Genomic DNA, 17313 nt, shown 5'->3' with positions numbered 1-17313 from the left:
GCCCGTGCGAAGGGTGCTGCTGGATCTGGCAGTCTCCAGGCTGCTCTCCGGGGAATGGATACAACAAATACAACTTGGAGGCACTCCTGCCTAGGATTACCGTGGAAGTAAAGCAGGGCTTGAACCCAGAGTCAAGTGACACCCCAGATGCTTTAGATACAAACAAAAGGGCAATTCTTGCCTTGCTCAGGCTGGTTTGTGCCATTGCATTATTTTAGCTGCTGCTTTTCGTACAATTGTGGAATCCTTCCTTTCATCTTCTCTTAGGTACCAAAACACTGCCACCATCTTTGAGGGGGCCTTTTTTTCTTTTTGTGACTCTGAAGAGCTTTGGTTTGTGCTGCTTGTGCAGGTGAAATCAAGAAGCATTTGCTTTGCTGCACACGTTCTTTACATATTAAAAATAAGGGCAGTTAACCTGGCTGCCGGCCTGATTGATAGCAGCAAACACTCACAATAAACATCTTCTGCCAGAGCAGGAGAAAGGCTTGTCTGGGAAATAAATCTGTGTCAGGTCAGGTCAGCTTTTGTTAAATCAAGCTTCAGTTTTCTTGTGTGGGCAGTACAATAATGAGGTCTCATCTCCTGTATCTAGTTATTAAATCCCTAATGCCTTTTGCTTATGAGTTTATCCTCTTGTCCGTGGCAGGTTGTTTTTCCTGTTTGTTTTGTGCTTTTTCACTTCCTTTCAGTCCGGGTGAGCAATTTCCTGAAAAGTTAGGCCTCAGAATCCCAGAATGATTTGGGTGGGAAGGGACCTTAAGGCCATTTCGTTCCAAGCCCCTGCCATGGGCAGGGTTAGTTATGGATGCTCTCTAAAATAGGGGGATTAAAGGTATGTTTTATTGTATGTTTTAAACAGAACTGTCGCTGCCTTGGCACGTTACTCACCTGGCATGATGGGACACTAATGCAGAAATCCAGTGGAGTGGCAGATCCCACACTAAGCCCCACACAGGGAACTTCCAAAGGGCATCGTTTTACACAAAAAGAAAATTCCATTTCTTAGGTATCACTTTAACCCTGACTTGTGGGGTTTTTCTGTCCAGTTTGTAGCTCACAAGGAGATTAATACGGGAAAGGAGAGATAAAGAGGAAAAATTAATAAAAAATAAATGAAAAGGATGGCCATATTTCCAAAAGGACAAGAAAATACCCTTAAATCTTGTTGATGAAACAAAAGATCAGATCCTTTTGTGCATAATCTCAGATTCCCAGAATGGTTTGGGCTGAAAGGAACCATAAAAACCTTGTTCCAACACTTTCCCCTAGACCATCCAGAGGTTTGCAGTGGCTGCAGTTAGTTTGGAATAAAATTGGGTTCTTCTGTCCAGGCTTCTTCATTAACCTCCCCAACAAATGATGCCATGAGTTTCTTTTTTAAGCCCTGGCTAATCAAGGGAAAAACACAATGTGGTGATGTCCAGCTGCAGCAAGGTTGTGCTGCTCTAGCACAGTTTCATAATCTTCTTTAAGGAAGGTCCCCAAAGCTCCTGGCTCTGTTTGAATGCATTTGCAACTGATTTGTAAGCACAAAAATAACCAAAATGAGTTCATTCACGGTAATTTTCTAGAAATTACTTGCTGTGTCTCTGCAGCAGGAAGAAATGAATAGTAGCCTGATTTTTGCGGGGGATGAGTCTCTCAAACCAGGCGCAGAGAGGTGGAAGAGCTCACAGAAATCCTGTGCTGGGTCTGTCTGGCTCTCAGTGACGTGGGCATGGTTTATAAAAGAGAGGAGGTTTGGAAATCATTGCTTTGTGCCCCAAGGTTTCTTTCCCTTCAAGAGTTGGTTGTGTCCCTTGATACAAACCTGGATTTTAGGTTTTAGGCATAGCACACCTGAATATATTGTGCCAAGGAGGTATCCCATAAAACAACCTGGAGAGAGGCAGCGAGAAACACGAACTGAAGGATTGTGCATTTTTGTAGTTATTTCAGTTTGGCTGTAAAGCCTTTTTAAAAAAATACCATTAATCCAAGCAATTAATTCCTGTACCAGCAGCTGCCCCGCTTGGATGCATCTTTGCCTTAAACATGCTTAATCTGGGGCTTCAGCTCCCTCTTAGCAGAATAGACAGGCTGGGAGGATGCAGATCCCTGTATCTCACATTGTCCTTTCTCACAAAACCCCTCACATGGCAGGGTATATAACCTCCTGGTACAGAGCAATCCTGCCTCCAGAGTGGTGCCAGCTCTGGGAATAGGCAGCATCTGATGTTGGTGGGAAGGGTTAAATTTGCTCTCCTGGCTTTCTGGCTGATCTTTACTGAGTTACATCATCGGTGTCAGTGGCCTGTGCAGTTCCCTCAGGGCTGGGATCAACCCAGAGGTTCAGGAGCCGGGGAGGGCAGGTTTTGGATCGATGATGGGAGAGGCACTCCACTGGGAGAGGCAATTATTTATGTGAGGGTGACAGGCTGGGGACTCGCCACATGCTCACAGGGAGAGCTGTCTTTGCCTGAAGGGTTATAATCACAGAATCACAGGATGGTTTAGGTTGGAAGGGACCTTAAAGCTCATCTCATTCTTCTGCTCTGGAATGGGCAGGGACACCTTCCACTATCCCAGGCTGCTCCAAGCCCTGTCCAGCCTGACCTTGGACACTGCCAGGGATCCAGGGGCAGCCACAGCTGCTCTGGGCACCCTGTGCCAGGGCCTGCCCACCCTCCCAGGGAACAATTCCTTCCCAATATCCCATCCATCCCTGCCCTCTGTGACTTTAAAGCCATTCCCCCTTGTTGTGTCACTGTCTGCCTGTGTAAAACGTGCTCTCCTTTTTTCCAGTCCCCCTTTAAGTACTGCAAGGCTGCAATGAGGTCTCCTCGGAGCTCCTTTAGGCACTGGGAGGCTCTCTGAGATCTCCCCAGAGTCTTGTCCAGGCTGAACAACCCCAGCTCTCCCGGCCTGTCTTTGTAGGAGATGTTTTCATAGGAGGGTGGGTGCAAAAGCAAATATTGAACTGTAGAGAGAGGATCACCTTGCAGGGTTACCCTGCTGAAACCTGAGCTACTCGGGAAGGGACACCCGAGCTGGTGACAGCAACCCAAGGCCATCTGAGCAAGTCTGGCTGGGATTCTCCAGATCCTTGTGGCTGCTGCTCTCTGCTGGCGGCTCCTCTTGGAGCTCGACCTTGGGTGACCCAGCGCGGGGCTGTGCGCTGGGGGTGTCGCCTCTGCCTTCGCCTAAACAAGTCTGGCTTTGATTGGGAGCTGTTTTAGGAAGATAATGTGGCTCTGTGCTGCCTTTGATGAGCAAACGTAAAAATGAACTTGTGTTGATGTGTGGCTGGAGCCAGAGGAATTCAGTGCTGAGATACCGGAGCTGGGTGAAGGTTGGTGCTGATATTTGCTCTGATTGTTTTACTCTGAAGCTCTGCTGACCTGAGCCTGTGAAGTGATCAGAAAACAAATGTCACTTAGAGACACTCTAAATGCTTAAGCAAGTTTTTATATTTATCATTATATCTTGCTCACATGGTGCAGTTGGGCCTTTGCCCTTAATTATTGCTCTTTGCGGTCCCTGAGTAAATCATGGGCTGTTGAATGCTTATTATGTCCTGATGGAACTGATCCTGGTGGTGGAAAACCAGGGTGTTACAGGTGCTCCAAGCCTGAAAAAAACTGGGGGAAAAAGTAATTTATTTTTCAAAAATAACTTTATTTTGATGTGATTCAGTGCAGAAAACCTGCCAGGTTTCCTTTCCACAGTTGTATTTTTTTTTCTGGTCTTCCTGTTGTTGTTTCATGGGTGTTTTGGGAGTAGCTGTACTGTACTGCTTTTGTAGAAAAGCAAAGTATTTGTCTTCACACCATTTTTATTTTAAACGAACCCTAATTCTCTTACCATTGCTCCTCAACAGGGAGGAATATCAAGTAAAATCTGAGTCCTTCTCTCTGGTAGCCTCAGGGATAAATTTTCTAGGCTTAAGGCTATTTTTTAAATTGTTGTTAAAACTAACTAGAACATTTGTTATTAGAGAAACTGTCTGATTTTTAGATTAATAGCTGACTTCATGGAATGGGTAGATGTGGGAGTAAAATGTATCTTACAGAATATGTGGTCTAGTTGTTCTCCATGGTATGGAAGAGACAGGAATTTTTGGGCATGGAGAGATGTGGAATAATAACATTTTGGGCCACTTAGGACACCCTGATATCTCCAAACCCTTCTCCCAGCATCCTCGCTGACACTGCTTTGTAAACTTCCCTCATGCTGCTGATCTCTCATTGCTTTTTTTGTGTGTTTTCCTAACAGCTGGCACCAGAAAACACTCTGATGTCCTTCCAGAAGGCAGTGGAGCAGAAGGTGCATGGAGTCCAGGCTGATGTGGTATTGAGGTAGGTCAGTGTGCTGGCTGCTCTGAGGCTGTCTGTGGGTAATCCAAGCCAGGAATGGTCCAGCATATCCAGTGTCTGGTCATTGCAGCTTTTTCCCATCGGGAAGGGCTGTCCTGGTGAACTCCTCCAGTAGCTCCTGTGTCTCCATCAGATGCTGCTGATTATTTCACTGAGGTTTTGGTTAAAGGTGGAGTTGTCCAAATGAGGGAACCTGGATCCCTTTGTCACCTTCATTTGCAGGAAGGCTGTAGTTGATCCTAGAGCCTGTTTTATTCCAGTGAAACAGCCTGGCCTTGGGAGGAGACAGAGCTGCTTAGATGTGACTTTTTCTGGCATACCCCAGGTGCAGACAGAGCAGAGATCCCAAATTGACTTTGTTGCACAGGAGGGTCTTCACCAACCTTGAAAAACCATCCCAAGAATGCACCAGGAGGAAACCCTTCCTTCTCCTCTTCCTCTCCCTCCCAAGGCATTAATCTTTAGGGAAGGAGGAACCTAGTGACTGTCAAAAAGTTGTTCCTTGCTGACAAGTGTTGAGCTGAGTGGACAAGACCAATTAAAAGAGAATTTAGAGAGGATTGTTTCAAGAGCTGTGCTTTGTTCCAGAAGTTTGATAGTTCCTTAATATTCCTTGATATTCCTGCTCCCAGTTTGTCCTGGTACCACTTATAAATACAAGAAAGACTCAAAGCAGGTATTTTATTTTTTTCCCTGACTGCTTTGGAGGTCTGTGTCAATGGAGAGATATTTTTGCCTGGTGGAAGGAAGTTGAATTGTTAATTGTTTCCTTTTTACTTCGCATCATTTTTTTTTTTTTGAGAGAAAATGATTTAAAAACTGAAGGAATTTCTTTCCACTGGTGAGTGGAAGGTCACTGTGGAAGGATGAATTGGGATGTATGTTATACAGTTCTTGTTTTTTTCCAAAATTAGTTCATCAGCTGTCGTGAGGGGACAAGTACTTGACTGTCCAGCTCCCAGATGAGCACTTGGCTCATGTGGCTGAATCCATTAACACTGGCCAAGGAGAAAGGTGGGCTTTGGGAGGAGGAGAGCTGGAAAAGCTCCAAGATCCTTCCCCATTGCCACTCATCAGCCATCCCAGAGGAGCACTCCAGGTTTAAACAATGCCCTTGATGGCCCAGTTTCCTGAGCCCTCTCCAAGAGACCCAAGTGCCTTCAGAAAAAGAGGATTCCATTGACTTTCAGACTGAAAAGTGGGATACTGGTGCAGCTGGCAGCACCCTCAGGAAGGGTTTGCAGCACAACACCCCTTGCTGTCCTTATCCCTCAAGAAGATGCTCTTTGTGCCTGTGGCTGGATGGGTCCATCCCTCCTGGAATACTTCCATGTTCTTCTAGGCATGTATCAGCATGGGTGGGCAGCTTGGACCTGCACTCAGAGCCATCACATCCTGCTCCATACCCATTCCATATCCCAAACCATTTACAAAGCCAGCTTTGCTCCAAGCAGCAGAAGCCTGGAATTGCTGCCTGTTCCTCTCTCTCTTCTACCCCTTGCCACATCTCTTCTTCTAAAGCTCTGGTTCCTGTCTCTGAATTACTGCTTCAAACCTGGGCCTGCCAAGACGCTGTGGTTAGCCCTGAGTGGTGCTGGGTGACTCTGTGAGGGGAGGATTGGAAAGGAGGGAGCAAATGTCAAGTTGAGCCCCATAGGATTTCTGCACTGTGTTTAAGGCTTAGCAGTGCTCTGCTCTTCTATGAGATGTTAAACTCGAGCTCCTGTCTCTTTTAAACACTCCACACTCTTCATTCTGCAGTTGCTTGGCATTTTTTTTAAATTTTATTTTTAACTGTATTTATTAAACCCCTTCCGACTGCAGCAGTGTGGGATTGCCGTGTCAGCGGGTTGCTTTGGGCTGAGGGGAAGGAGTTGGCACAGCACAGGCCCGAAATAGCAAATAAAGATGCCAGTGACCTTTGTGAGAAGGGACTTGTGAGGGCAGTGGTAAAGCTGAGGCAATGTTTGCTCCATCATCTACAACTGGGTTTCATTTTCCCTCTGGGAAACAGCTCTGGATTATCTCCTAATTCAAATGGGATTTGTCATTTCGCTCCATCCTCTTTTCAGACTTCTTCTGCGTCTCCTTGCTTTGGAAAATGTCATTGTTATCAGGCTGGCTGCCCTGGGTTTGTCTTGATTTCTGGGTGCAGACAACTGCCCCCTGCCCTTGATAAAAACTGTCACTGCCCTGCGTGGTTTTACCGCTGATCTGGTCCCAGAAAATTGAGTGGAAGAAAGCTTAACAAGTTTTTTATGCTTTCCAGAACCATTATTCTGTAATATCTAGGTGACTTAAAAACCCCAAGGCATGCATTTGGCTGTTCAGTTTCATCTGAGAGGTGATTTTTTCTTTTTTTTTAAGCATGAACTTAACTCATGTGGGCATGAAACCAATTTTCAGTTGGAGAAGGCAATTTCAGAGCATTTTTGGTAGTTTGGAACCCTTGCATCTCACTGAAAGCCTGATATTCACATATAGTCTGAGAGGCTTTGAAAATCTCCCTCCTGATCTGCTCTGGACAGATTGAGGAGAGTTTGTGTGTGTGTGTCTGCATCCAGGGAAAACTCTGATGTTTTGGGGAGCTGCAGAAGCTTTGATGAGCCTTCAGGGTGGGTGTTCCTGTCAAAGCTACCTGAGCTGGAAATTTTTGAGGGGATAATGGAGAGGAGAGAGGGAGAGGTGGATGAGGCATGAATGGGGTTATGTCAGTGTAGCAATGACTGCCAACATCTCTTAGATGTTCTCCTCTGCATGCACCTCAGGTGCTCTTGGGGATGGAGGGGGTTTGTTGGGCTGCTTGACACTTGGACAAGGATTTTGATGTGAAGCCCTAACAGAGGCTGGAGTGGGAAAGGGGCATTTCTCTCCTCCACCTGTAACAGGGCCTGTCTTTGCAGCTATGATGGGGTGCCCTTTCTGATGCATGACAAGACCCTCAGGAGAACAACAAACGTGGAGGAGGTGTTTCCAGAGCGGGCCTACGAGCACTCCTCCATGTTCAACTGGACTGACCTGGAAAAGCTTAATGCTGGGGAGTGGTTCCTGCAGGTGGGTGCCAAGGAGCCATGGGATCACAGCTCATTCCCAGGTCCTCTTTGAGGGGGAAAGGTGTAGATCCATCTCTTCAGTGATGTGGTGCAGCTAGACCAGGTGTCCATGGACCACGTTTAGTTCTGTCTCTACTAAACTTAGGCTTGGTCTAAGTTCTGTGCCTTTTCTGCCGCTTGGAAAAAGGGGCCTTAGGCCTGGCTGACACCACAAAGAACTTTAAGACCCCCAGGAGGGTGAATGTGGTTATAAGGAAGACAGAAAAAGCAGTGTGTTATACACTGTTCCCCTTCTGTTGAATTTAATTTTGGGACAATCATCTCCACAAAGATAAAGTAAGAAATTCAGCCTTGACACTGGGGGAGTCTGGGCTTTGTGGCAGTAATCCTGGGATGTGCTCTGCTTTCAGAATGACCCTTTCTGGACAGCAGGGTCTCTCTCAAGGGCTGATTACTTGGAGGCTGCCAACCAGTCAGTCTGCAAGCTGGAAGATATGCTGGAGGTGATCAAGGACAACACATCCCTCATCCTGAACTTCCAGGACCTGCCAGCAGCTCATCCCTACTACAGCACTTACATCAACATCACCCTGGAAACCATCCTGGCATCGGGAATTCGGCAGCAGGCTGTGAGTTCTGTGGGGTTGGGGATGTTTCCAGAATCAGCCTCCTTATGGTTTCCATGAATCCTTGGGTGTCTCCAGTTGGGCATCAATCCCTGGGTGATTCACTCTAATTTGAAATGCCACCCTGTGCCAGGAAGTTGTGCTGGGCACTGTACCAGTGGTCCCAGAGGCTGGAATGGACCACCTGGTACAGCTCAGGAGAGGTTCTCTCTGGGTATAAGGAAACTGGTTCTCCCTGTTTTTTTAAGCCCCCTCTAAGGCCATAACAGAGATGGAGCTGAAGAGCAAGAGAAAAATAGTTGAAACATAGATGTGGGGATGTGAAGTGGGATTTCTCCCTCAGGTTTTTGGTTCCCTATTGAAAATGCACATGGCTGTTTCTGTGCTACTCTGATGCTTTGGTAGATGAGTGTCACTGAGTTAAGACCAGGCTGGCTGGGGCTTGGAGCAGCCTGGTCTAGAGGAAGGTGTTGGAATGGCAAGGGGTTGGAACGAGATGACTTGGAAGGTCCCTTTCTACCCAAACCCCTCTGCGATCCAATGATCCACTTCACCTCTGGCAGCTGGCCATGAGCTGTTGATTTGACATGCTTTGGAATCGCGGTATGAGCTCAGGGCTATTCCATGCCCCGCCCTGGAGTGTTCCCAGATCTGGGAGCCACGTTTGCCGTAACCGGTGCCCTGTCTCGCACCCCGCACAGGTGATGTGGCTGCCGGACGCGGAGCGGCAGCTGGTCCGACGGGTTGCTCCGGGTTTCCAGCAGACCTCTGGCCTCAAGCTGGATGCAGAGCGCCTGAGGGAGAAGGGCATCGTGAAGCTCAACCTGCGCTACACCAAGGTCACGAACGAGGATGTCAGGTACTGCCTCTGTGAGAGCCCACACCATCCTTTCCTGAGCGTCCCAGCCTGGCTGGCTGCACAGAGGGATCTTTTCAGATGGATTTGCTCTTGAAAGCTTGAGCTGTGCAAGCTTTTCACTACCCATCATCCGGAATCCAGGCTGTTTCTGGGAGTGCACAGCTGCCTCTGACATGTCTACATGCTGTCTCAGGATATGCTGATCCTCTTTGAAATACAAATGTGTGAATTGGCTGATTCTTATTACGCTCACAGCTCTGGGAAAAAGTGAAGGCCTTTCACACTGAGTTCCCTCCGAGTGCTGCTTCATCCTCATTAGCAGCTGCTCTTTGGGTCCATTTGTCTGCTCCAGAGCTGCTAGCACAGAATTTTGATTAGCCCGAAGTCTGGATGTGCTTTCAGAAAGTTCTCTTTGCAGGAAGAGGAATTCCTGTCCTGTATCATCCATTTAGACTGATCAGCTCTTCTCTGTAATGACCTTGGCACAGCAAGGGGTTCCTGTCCTGCCTGAGCCTGTATTTGAACTCTGTGGTGTTTCAGCTCCCAACTTTGCCCACCTTTCTCAGGGAGGGCAGATTGTTTCTAGTAGGGCTTTCCTGGTTTTTAAAATCTAAATTAAGCAGGTTTGCAGAAGAGAAATACCTCCAAAGGAGCTGTCTTGCTGCATGTTAGAGCTGGAAGTAGGGAAGAGCTGAGCCTGCAGCTGTTTGAGAGCATGGCCCTGTTCAGGGTGATCCAGCTGTGTCTTTCTGTGGCTGCCAGCAGTCAGTCCAGCTCCTTAAAACCAAGGTTCTGCTTTACCTGCAGGATAATTCCTGCTTATTTTTCCTCCTATTTTCTCTGTCCCATGGAGAGGGCTCTATGCTAACTTGCTCTTCTATCCCAGTTTATCAGCCTCAATCTCCCATCAATCCCACCTGAGCTGTAAGAGCTGTCACCTGAATGTTTCTTGAACCCTGTGGTGCCCAGTCAGATGTTGCTGCAGTCCTGGTTTAACACAGTTCTCTCAGTTCTCCCCAAATCCAGCACCTGGATGTAACATTGCTGCAACCACCCCTGCCCCTGAGAACCCCTTTGGAGCACCTTATTCCTGTTGTGAGCTTAGAGATGTCCATGTTTTGCACTGTGGCCTTCCACCTCAAAGTGTTTTGCCAGTGTTAAATTGCAGGGATTAACCTGTGCTGCCCGTGTGAGGGAGATTGTTGAGGCTTCTGCTTCACAGATAAGGAAACAGCAATTTATGTGTATTATCTGGGTACCAGGTAATTGGTAATCTGGCTGCCAGTGCTTGGTTTGCTGCTGGCAGCTCCTGGACCCCAGCTGTCAGTTTTAGGCACTTGGAAAATGACCTCAGGAGGCTGGGAGCTGTAACTCTGCAATTGTCCCCAAAACAAAGGCATGGAAGTTGTAGGAATTGATGTTGGAGACAGGTCTGTCAGTGTTTAATTAAGCAAATTGCTCCTGAAGTGTTACAGGCGTCTGAGGCAGATGCTAATTGTGCATCAGCATGGTGAGATGGTTGTTCCAGAAACACACCATGTCCATCATTCCTGGGGAGGCATCTGAGATGGGCTGTGGCCTGTGCCAGACAGCAGCCAAGAGGTGAGGAAAGCTGTCAGGATCAAACCATTGGCTTGCAGTGCCCTCGGCCCGCTCTTGAAGTGCCCACGCCCTGTTCAAAACTCTATTTCACACGTTTCAAACCACATAAAGCTGTCTGTGGTCGATGGCAAGAGCAGCTCTTGGAGATGAGGTTTGGTGGGGTCCTGCATGTCACGCTGTGTGTCCCCTGGCAGGGACTATGCCATGGCCAACCTGAGTGTGAACCTGTACACGGTGAACGAGCCCTGGCTGTTCTCCATCCTGTGGTGCGCCGGCGTCCCCTCGGTCACCTCCGACAGCTCCCACGTCCTCCGCAAGGTGCCTTTCCCCATCTGGCTCATGGTAAGCACCACCCTGGGAGGGGCTGGGAGATCTGGGAGGAGGAAGTGCAGTGGGTGGGTGTACAGGTGTTGGCCACTGCAGCCCTGTGCCCAGTGGGATTTTCCAGGGAGGTTTGGTTGGGCTTGAGGGTTTTCCCCCCTCTGTAGAGCTGAGCCCTGAGATGGTTATGAATTGATGCTCGTCTTGCACAGTCCTTTCAGTTTGGGTGGGATCCTTGGAGACTGCCTTGCATTCCCTGTTTAACCCACATGATTTTTCCAGTTTTCCTCTGAGGGAAAACACCTTTGCAGACCTGCTGAGCAGCTGTTACAGTTGCAGGAGAAGCAGGCACGCAGGTGAACCAGCAAACCAGGCCTCTGTGTCTTGGCCAAGTTGCAAAATTAGGTTTTTGCCTGTTCTTAATCCCAAATTAAAGACAAGTTTTACCTCTGGCCTACCCCATTGCTGAGCAAGAACAAGTAGAGACCCAGTGATGATGGTTCACCTGGCCTCAGCTGGTGTGATGACCACTTAGACTGGCACCTGGAACCACACCTAGCAGTGCCTGAAAGGACATAAACTGCATTTGCAGCATGGGGGCTGTGCCTAAAAGCTCCCATGTGCAGTTAAAATGGACCCTGCATGGGTATATTTCCCTGTTTTCCTCCAGACCTGGACTGCCAAACAGCACCTTGCCCTCACCCTTAGGTACAGCTGAGAAAGGAAACTTTCAGCCCAGAGAGCTCTGAGAAAATGTCAGCATACAAAAGGAGGGAGAGTTTCAAATTCTTCCCGTTTGCAGTTTTCCCTGATAGTTTTGGATGACAGCCTGGCATTAGGAAGGTCATAAATGTTGTGATTTGTACCTGACCCCTGCAGCTCTGTGCTTTTCTTGCTCCTTGGTGGTAACTCCAGCCATGTGTGGTCTCCCTGTGATTGCACAAACCCAAATGTTTAAGGTCTGCTTCTGTTTTCTGTCTTGCAGCCTCCAGACGAGTACCACCTAATCTGGATCACGTCTGATCTCATTTCATTTCTCGTAATTGTAGGAGTTTTTATATTCCAGAAGTAAGTTTGTTACAGCTCTGCTCTTGGGTATTTGTGACCTGTGTTTTTGTCCAGATTGTCTGGTGGAGATGGGAGAGAGGAGCACCCTGACCCTCAGTTCTTGGATTGCAATAGCAGGGGAAATATTTATTAAAAAATCCTTGCAAACAATAATTTCACTCCCAAGATGGGATGTAGAATTGGATGCACCTTTTCAGAACGAGAGATCACAGATTAGTAGTGTCAGATGCCTTGCTTTGCTCCTAAAATCTGTGGAAGAGAAGCTGTAAATGCTTTAGGGAAATGGGTGTTGAGAAAGACATTACAGTGCTTTAAAGGGAGAAGAGGAGAGGGCTTTTGAGATTCCACCATTATAGTGTTCAAAAGGAACCCGTTACAGTTCTCTTAAATCAGTTCTTCCTGTTTGGATGAAGAACTAGAAATATTATGGAGTAATTGGAATAGTTTGGGTTGGAAGGGACCTTAAAGATCATTTAGTTCCAACCCCCCTGCCAGAGGCAGGGAATTATTATGGGAAATGTTACGATAGTGCAACTCAAATCAGTTGCTTTGTTAGAAAGAAGGAGGAGAAGCTCTACTCCAGAAGCTGGACTTTCCTGCAGCAAAGGGCTTGCTCTTCCAAGAGCCTTTTGCAGGACAGACCCCTTTCCCTGATGTTCCAGTTTCTCCACCACATGAAAGAATTGGTAGCAGCGTTGAGGATGTGTCAAAACCAAATCAGAGCAGGATTGCCCAATGACCACCTGCTGATGGGATTCAGCTCTGGGGAGCTGGGCTTGGCATTTAGCCTTCAGTGTCATGGTTGGTTTTTTTGGTGTGTTTTTGTTTGGTTTGGTTGGGTTTTTTCCCCCAAGTCCTTTTTAGGGCAAACCAGAGCTGCAGGATGAGGGGGTGGGTGGGAGCAGAGACACTGCTTCGATGTGCTCGTCCTCTCCTCCGCATGGCTTTTCTCTTCTCCGCAGCCGAGGGCAGGGGCTGCTCCTGCTCTTCTGCTCCAGCCCCGGTGACAGGATCGTGGCAGCCTCTCCAGAGGGGAAATACCAACTGTGATGACTTCTGACTAACCTTTTTTTGCCTCTTTGCCTTGTTATTTTCTTACTGCTCTGACTGTTGTGCATGTTCCTCCTCTTTCTCTCTCTGCTGCATTCTGGCATCTCACAGCTATCACATGATCAGGTAATTCTGGTGCTTTCCTCCTCTTTCTCTTTTTCATTCAATCTTCCTTTCTCTCTTTCTTTCTCCCTCTCTGCTATGGCTTCACTGCAGATGGACAGGGTAGGATGCAGCTTTTCCTGATGCTTTCCAACATCTGGCTTCAGGAAGGGACCATGAGGGTTTGAACATTGCATAGTCCATAGCCATGAGCCACCATGGAGGTCTGATGCTGAAGCCAGTGGATGTTTTGAAGGCAATCTGACCTTCTGTTACAATGATCTAAGTCACTGCCTTTTAAAACAGCCCAGTTCTGAGGTCTTGGGGCATGTTGTAATTGGGAGATTCCCAGAGGATGTAATGCTTTCTCTGTGGAAATAATCCCATGCAAAATATCCCCTTCCTTCCTGTATTTACCAGAGGTGTTTGAGATCAGCCTCTTCTGAACAGGCCTATCCTAAAGAAAACCATGGAATCTAGTCAATTACATACGATAGTGCTTCTCTAATTAATTCTTTGAATTAATGGAGCTGATAACTGGAAAGGTTTGGCTCATCAATTGCTGCCCTCAGTGCTTGGGATCTTCCCAAGTTACACCACTGTGAAACTGGAAATACAGTGTGAAAATACAGAGCACTGGGGTAGGGGAGGGAATTGAGCCTGGGGCGCTGGATTTGAAGCGCCAGCAGTCTGATTCCCAGATTTCTCCTGGCCTTGGCTGTTGCCATCCCTTTGGAGGGAAGCGCTGTCGCTTGTCTGCAGTAAAGCCTTCGCTGCCGCCCTACTCGGACCAAACTCTCCACGCGTTCCCTTCTCCATTGCTCCCGCTCTGTGCCATGGGCTTGTATTCCTGAGGAATTTGTTGCCCCCACCCACTGCCTCGGGGTCAGGGTTGGCCCTTGCAGGGGTCCATGAGGTGCTTTGGATCGCGGTGTTATGGCCTCGTGGCATCTCCCCGAAACAGGGCCTGGCTGTGGGGCTGGGCTGAGCCCTCCTGTGGGTGCAGGGAGGTCGGGTGGTTCCCCCTTCTCGCCTTCCTGTTGCTCGTGGATGAAGAGAAGGCCAGCATGGAGGAGCTGGGCAGGCTTTAGGCAGGAGCAGGCACAGGAGGGGAACTCTTTGCAGCTGGCTTGGCTCTGTGCTCGCTCCATCTTATCACCTCAGTGCTGATCAATCCCACTTTTATCTCGACCCCTCTCCCAGCCCCTTTCCATGGCATTGAGCATCTCCCCTCCCACCCAGGGTCTGGCCGTGGCCCTAACCCGGTGTATGCTGTCTCTGTGTTGTTGTCCCAGTATTTTTTAGTCTGTTCCCACCCCGTGTCCGTCTGGTCTGCTCTGACGCCAGCCTCCCAGAACAGGACCTTCCTGCTGTCTCTCTGGCCTTTTTGCACGCTGCAGTCCCAAACCTGGTCCATCACAACAGAGTCCAAGGGGGTAGGAGAGGTGCTATTTTCTATTCAACCAGCTTTTTGGAGACCCCAAGGCTACTGAGCGCAGCACAGAGTGTTTCACGTGGTGTTGGTTGGAGTTGCATCGTGGTTAAATGTACTGGTGGCTCTTCTAAGAGGATATTTCAAAGCACCCCTGGAAGATGGGGTTACCCTCTCCTGGCTCAATCAGAGCAATGCAGCCCTGGGAGAGGAGCCATCATCTCCTTGTGCATGTTTTACCGCTCTGGGGCTGCCCACAGCCGCCACGGGAGATGGAGAGCACAGAGCACTGCTTGTTCCTCTTGGCAGGAGGAGAAAAGCCCTTAGTCCCTGCACATGTTTGAGGCTGGGTCTCTGTGCCTCAGAATGACCCATGTCCTCCATGGAATGGCTGGGATCTGTGGGCAAGAGGTCGCCTTTGGCCACAGAGTGACTTGATGCTGAAAAGCCTGGTGTGGTGGGCAAAGAAAGGGCTCATTGTTGTACCAATGTGTTTTGGTCCTGATTTAGAGTTTAAGGAGGGTCTTATCCTGTGTGATCTTGCAATCACATTGGCCTTAGTGGGATCTGCCTGCAGGGGACACTAAGGCCAAAAATATGTTCCAGGTCAGAGTGGCTCAGTTTAGATGATGATGATGATAGAAAAAAAAAAAAAAAAAATTAATTTTTGTTTTATACTTAAATGTCTTTGCCTCCTTGTGCTTCCTCTTCATTGCTTCTGTCCATGGGTCTGTGAGTTGTGTCGTGTTGCCATCCCACCCCTTCTTTTCTGTGTAGCCTTCATCTGTACCCTGGTCAAAGCCTGATGGTCACCCAGTGTCAACCACTGGGATTTGGGAAGGGGGTCCACAAAACTGACACCAGCTAGATTTACTTGGGGGAAAAAAATTGCAGAACCTCTTTTGTGGATATTGATTTGTCAGGCTCATGCTGTAGACCCAGGCTGAAGATTTGTGAGTTCCTCAAATCTGCTGGGTAGGGGGGTTAGAAATTGAAGAGAAGGTGATTGTTTTGATCACCTTCTCTTGTGTGGGTGAGCCACTAGATGGTGCCAGCAGATCAGAAACTTCATAAGCCACCCTAAATCCCTGCTGTTTCTTTATTAAATAGCTTTAGAGCATCCCTGGCTCTGGCAGGGAGAGTGGGATTTACTGATGGGTCAGTGGGGTGTGGACTATGAAAGCCTGGCCTAAACATAATCCCATTGTGGTGGGCTCTTGGGTACAGGGGCCTTGGCTGAGCCCACCAGGCCGTGTTTTCCCTATTCCAGCAGCCCATCTTCCCCTCCTAATGAGGGTCTGCCACAGGGCTGCTCTCAGTGCCCCCAAGTGCCACATCCGCATGGCTGTTAAATCCCTCCAAAGATTAGCACTCCACTATGGCTCTGGGCAGCTGTGCCGGGGTTGGACAGCCCCTTTTGGGGGAGGAATATTTCCTAATACCCAATCTAAACCTCTCCTGACACACTCTGAGACCATTTCCTTGCTGTGTCTCAGGTTTGAGACTTTAAATTGTCTCTGAGCTCTCTTCTCTCACAAGCCTGACTGGCACTCAGTGAGGGAAAGGTGGTGGTTTCTTTACTTGCCTTGTTCTCTTGTTTCTTCCCTCTCAAAGTTAAAACACCTCTGTCTCCATTGTACAGCAGGAGAGGGCTGTGGAAAAGCTGCAGTTCTTGGGGAAATCAGTTCATGGATATGTGAATGCATGGGTCAAATTCCCAGGTGGAATTTGGGTGCTAAAGGTGGTTAAAGATTCCTGAGGTAACACTCTGATCTCTGAGCATCCTTCTGCCATGTGGGGTTGTGTAGGTGCAAGGGAGCAAAGGGACTTGGTGGCCTCTTGCACAGAGGATGCTCCTGTGTCTGGAGAGACCAGTCCCTGAAATCCTGCTCCTGTCTTGCAGGTGGCGCCTGGGAAGCATCAGGACCTACAACCCGGAGCAGATCATGCTCAGCGCTGCTGTCCGCCGCTCCAGCCAGGATGTCAAGATCATGAAGGAGAAGCTGATCTTCTCAGGTAGGAATGGGGCTGGTGGGTCCCTCCCTCAGCTGTCAGCCTGCTGAGGGAGGAGCTGGTCTTGATTTGGGAGTCTTTTCCTGCTGTGGGTCAGGGGACTGGGCTGACCTTGCTGCATTGCACTTGAGGGATATGGGCAAGGCTCATGGGGGTTGGAATGAGGTGAGCCTTAAGGTCCTTTTCAACCCAAACCATTCTGTGATCCATCCCAAACTGGTTCATGTCTGAGCACTGATACGCTCAGAAGTCCTGCATTTAGCTTCCCAAGTTATCCCATCTTACACTGTCCCACATCTTCTCCACTCTCCATTGTCAAAAGCCATAAAACCCACTAATAATGGCACATGTGGCCACAGATACGGTGATGAGTTTGGGGTAGACCTGAAATTCAGTGGCATTAGAGATTGAGGGGTTCCTGATATCCTTGTGCTCCTTCCGGAGTTTATTTCTGTTGGAACACATTTGTAACGTGTCCATCACATGCCACCTCTAAGACAGATATCAAAAATGTGAGCAAAGATGGAAATGTTTAGCTTTAAAAGGTTAAATGTGGTGCATGAAGCTGAAAAACTCACCTTGGAAGGAATGTGAATATAATCCCTCCACCCCCTGAGCTTTGTTATGGGTTTTCTTTTTTTTTGTATTTAGGGTCGGGAGATGCCCAGCAGGGATCAGGGTTTAGTGCACTGGGCACAGACACAGCAAAAAGGCAACTTTGCTTATTGTGTGAAATGCCAGCCAGAGGTGGTGAAAATCGGGTGTAAATCCAGGGAACCCAGACAAGGAAAGCTTGGGCACAGCAGAATTAAGCTTCCCTAACGTGTCC

At 48.4% G+C, this 17313-nt stretch overlaps 1 protein-coding gene across 3 annotated transcripts in view; it reads left to right on the top strand.

Moving 5' to 3' along the window:
- Positions 1–16549, top strand: part of GDPD5 (glycerophosphodiester phosphodiesterase domain containing 5) — a 102846-nt gene extending 86297 nt beyond the window's left edge. For 2 of the 3 annotated variants that reach the window (XM_042038024.1, XM_042038025.1), the window contains exons 9-16: positions 4258–4340; positions 7262–7412; positions 7822–8040; positions 8739–8896; positions 10693–10840; positions 11805–11887; positions 13049–13063; positions 16375–16549. In XM_042038024.1, the coding sequence (XP_041893958.1) occupies positions 4258–4340; positions 7262–7412; positions 7822–8040; positions 8739–8896; positions 10693–10840; positions 11805–11887; positions 13049–13063; positions 16375–16534 (1017 nt within the window). In that variant the 3' untranslated portion in view covers positions 16535–16549. The remainder of the gene's footprint in view (positions 1–4257; positions 4341–7261; positions 7413–7821; positions 8041–8738; positions 8897–10692; positions 10841–11804; positions 11888–13048; positions 13064–16374) is intronic. The other variant, XM_042038027.1, reaches the window with a different exon arrangement.
- Positions 16550–17313: the final 764 nt, after the last annotated feature.

The sequence above is a fragment of the Corvus kubaryi genome, unplaced genomic scaffold, assembly GCF_017639235.1.
Source record: "Corvus kubaryi isolate FWS band 111438036 unplaced genomic scaffold, C.kubaryi_AGA036_p1.0 37391, whole genome shotgun sequence".
NCBI classification, from domain to species: Eukaryota; Metazoa; Chordata; class Aves; order Passeriformes; family Corvidae; genus Corvus; species Corvus kubaryi.
This window is presented reverse-complemented; position numbering and strand designations above follow the sequence as displayed.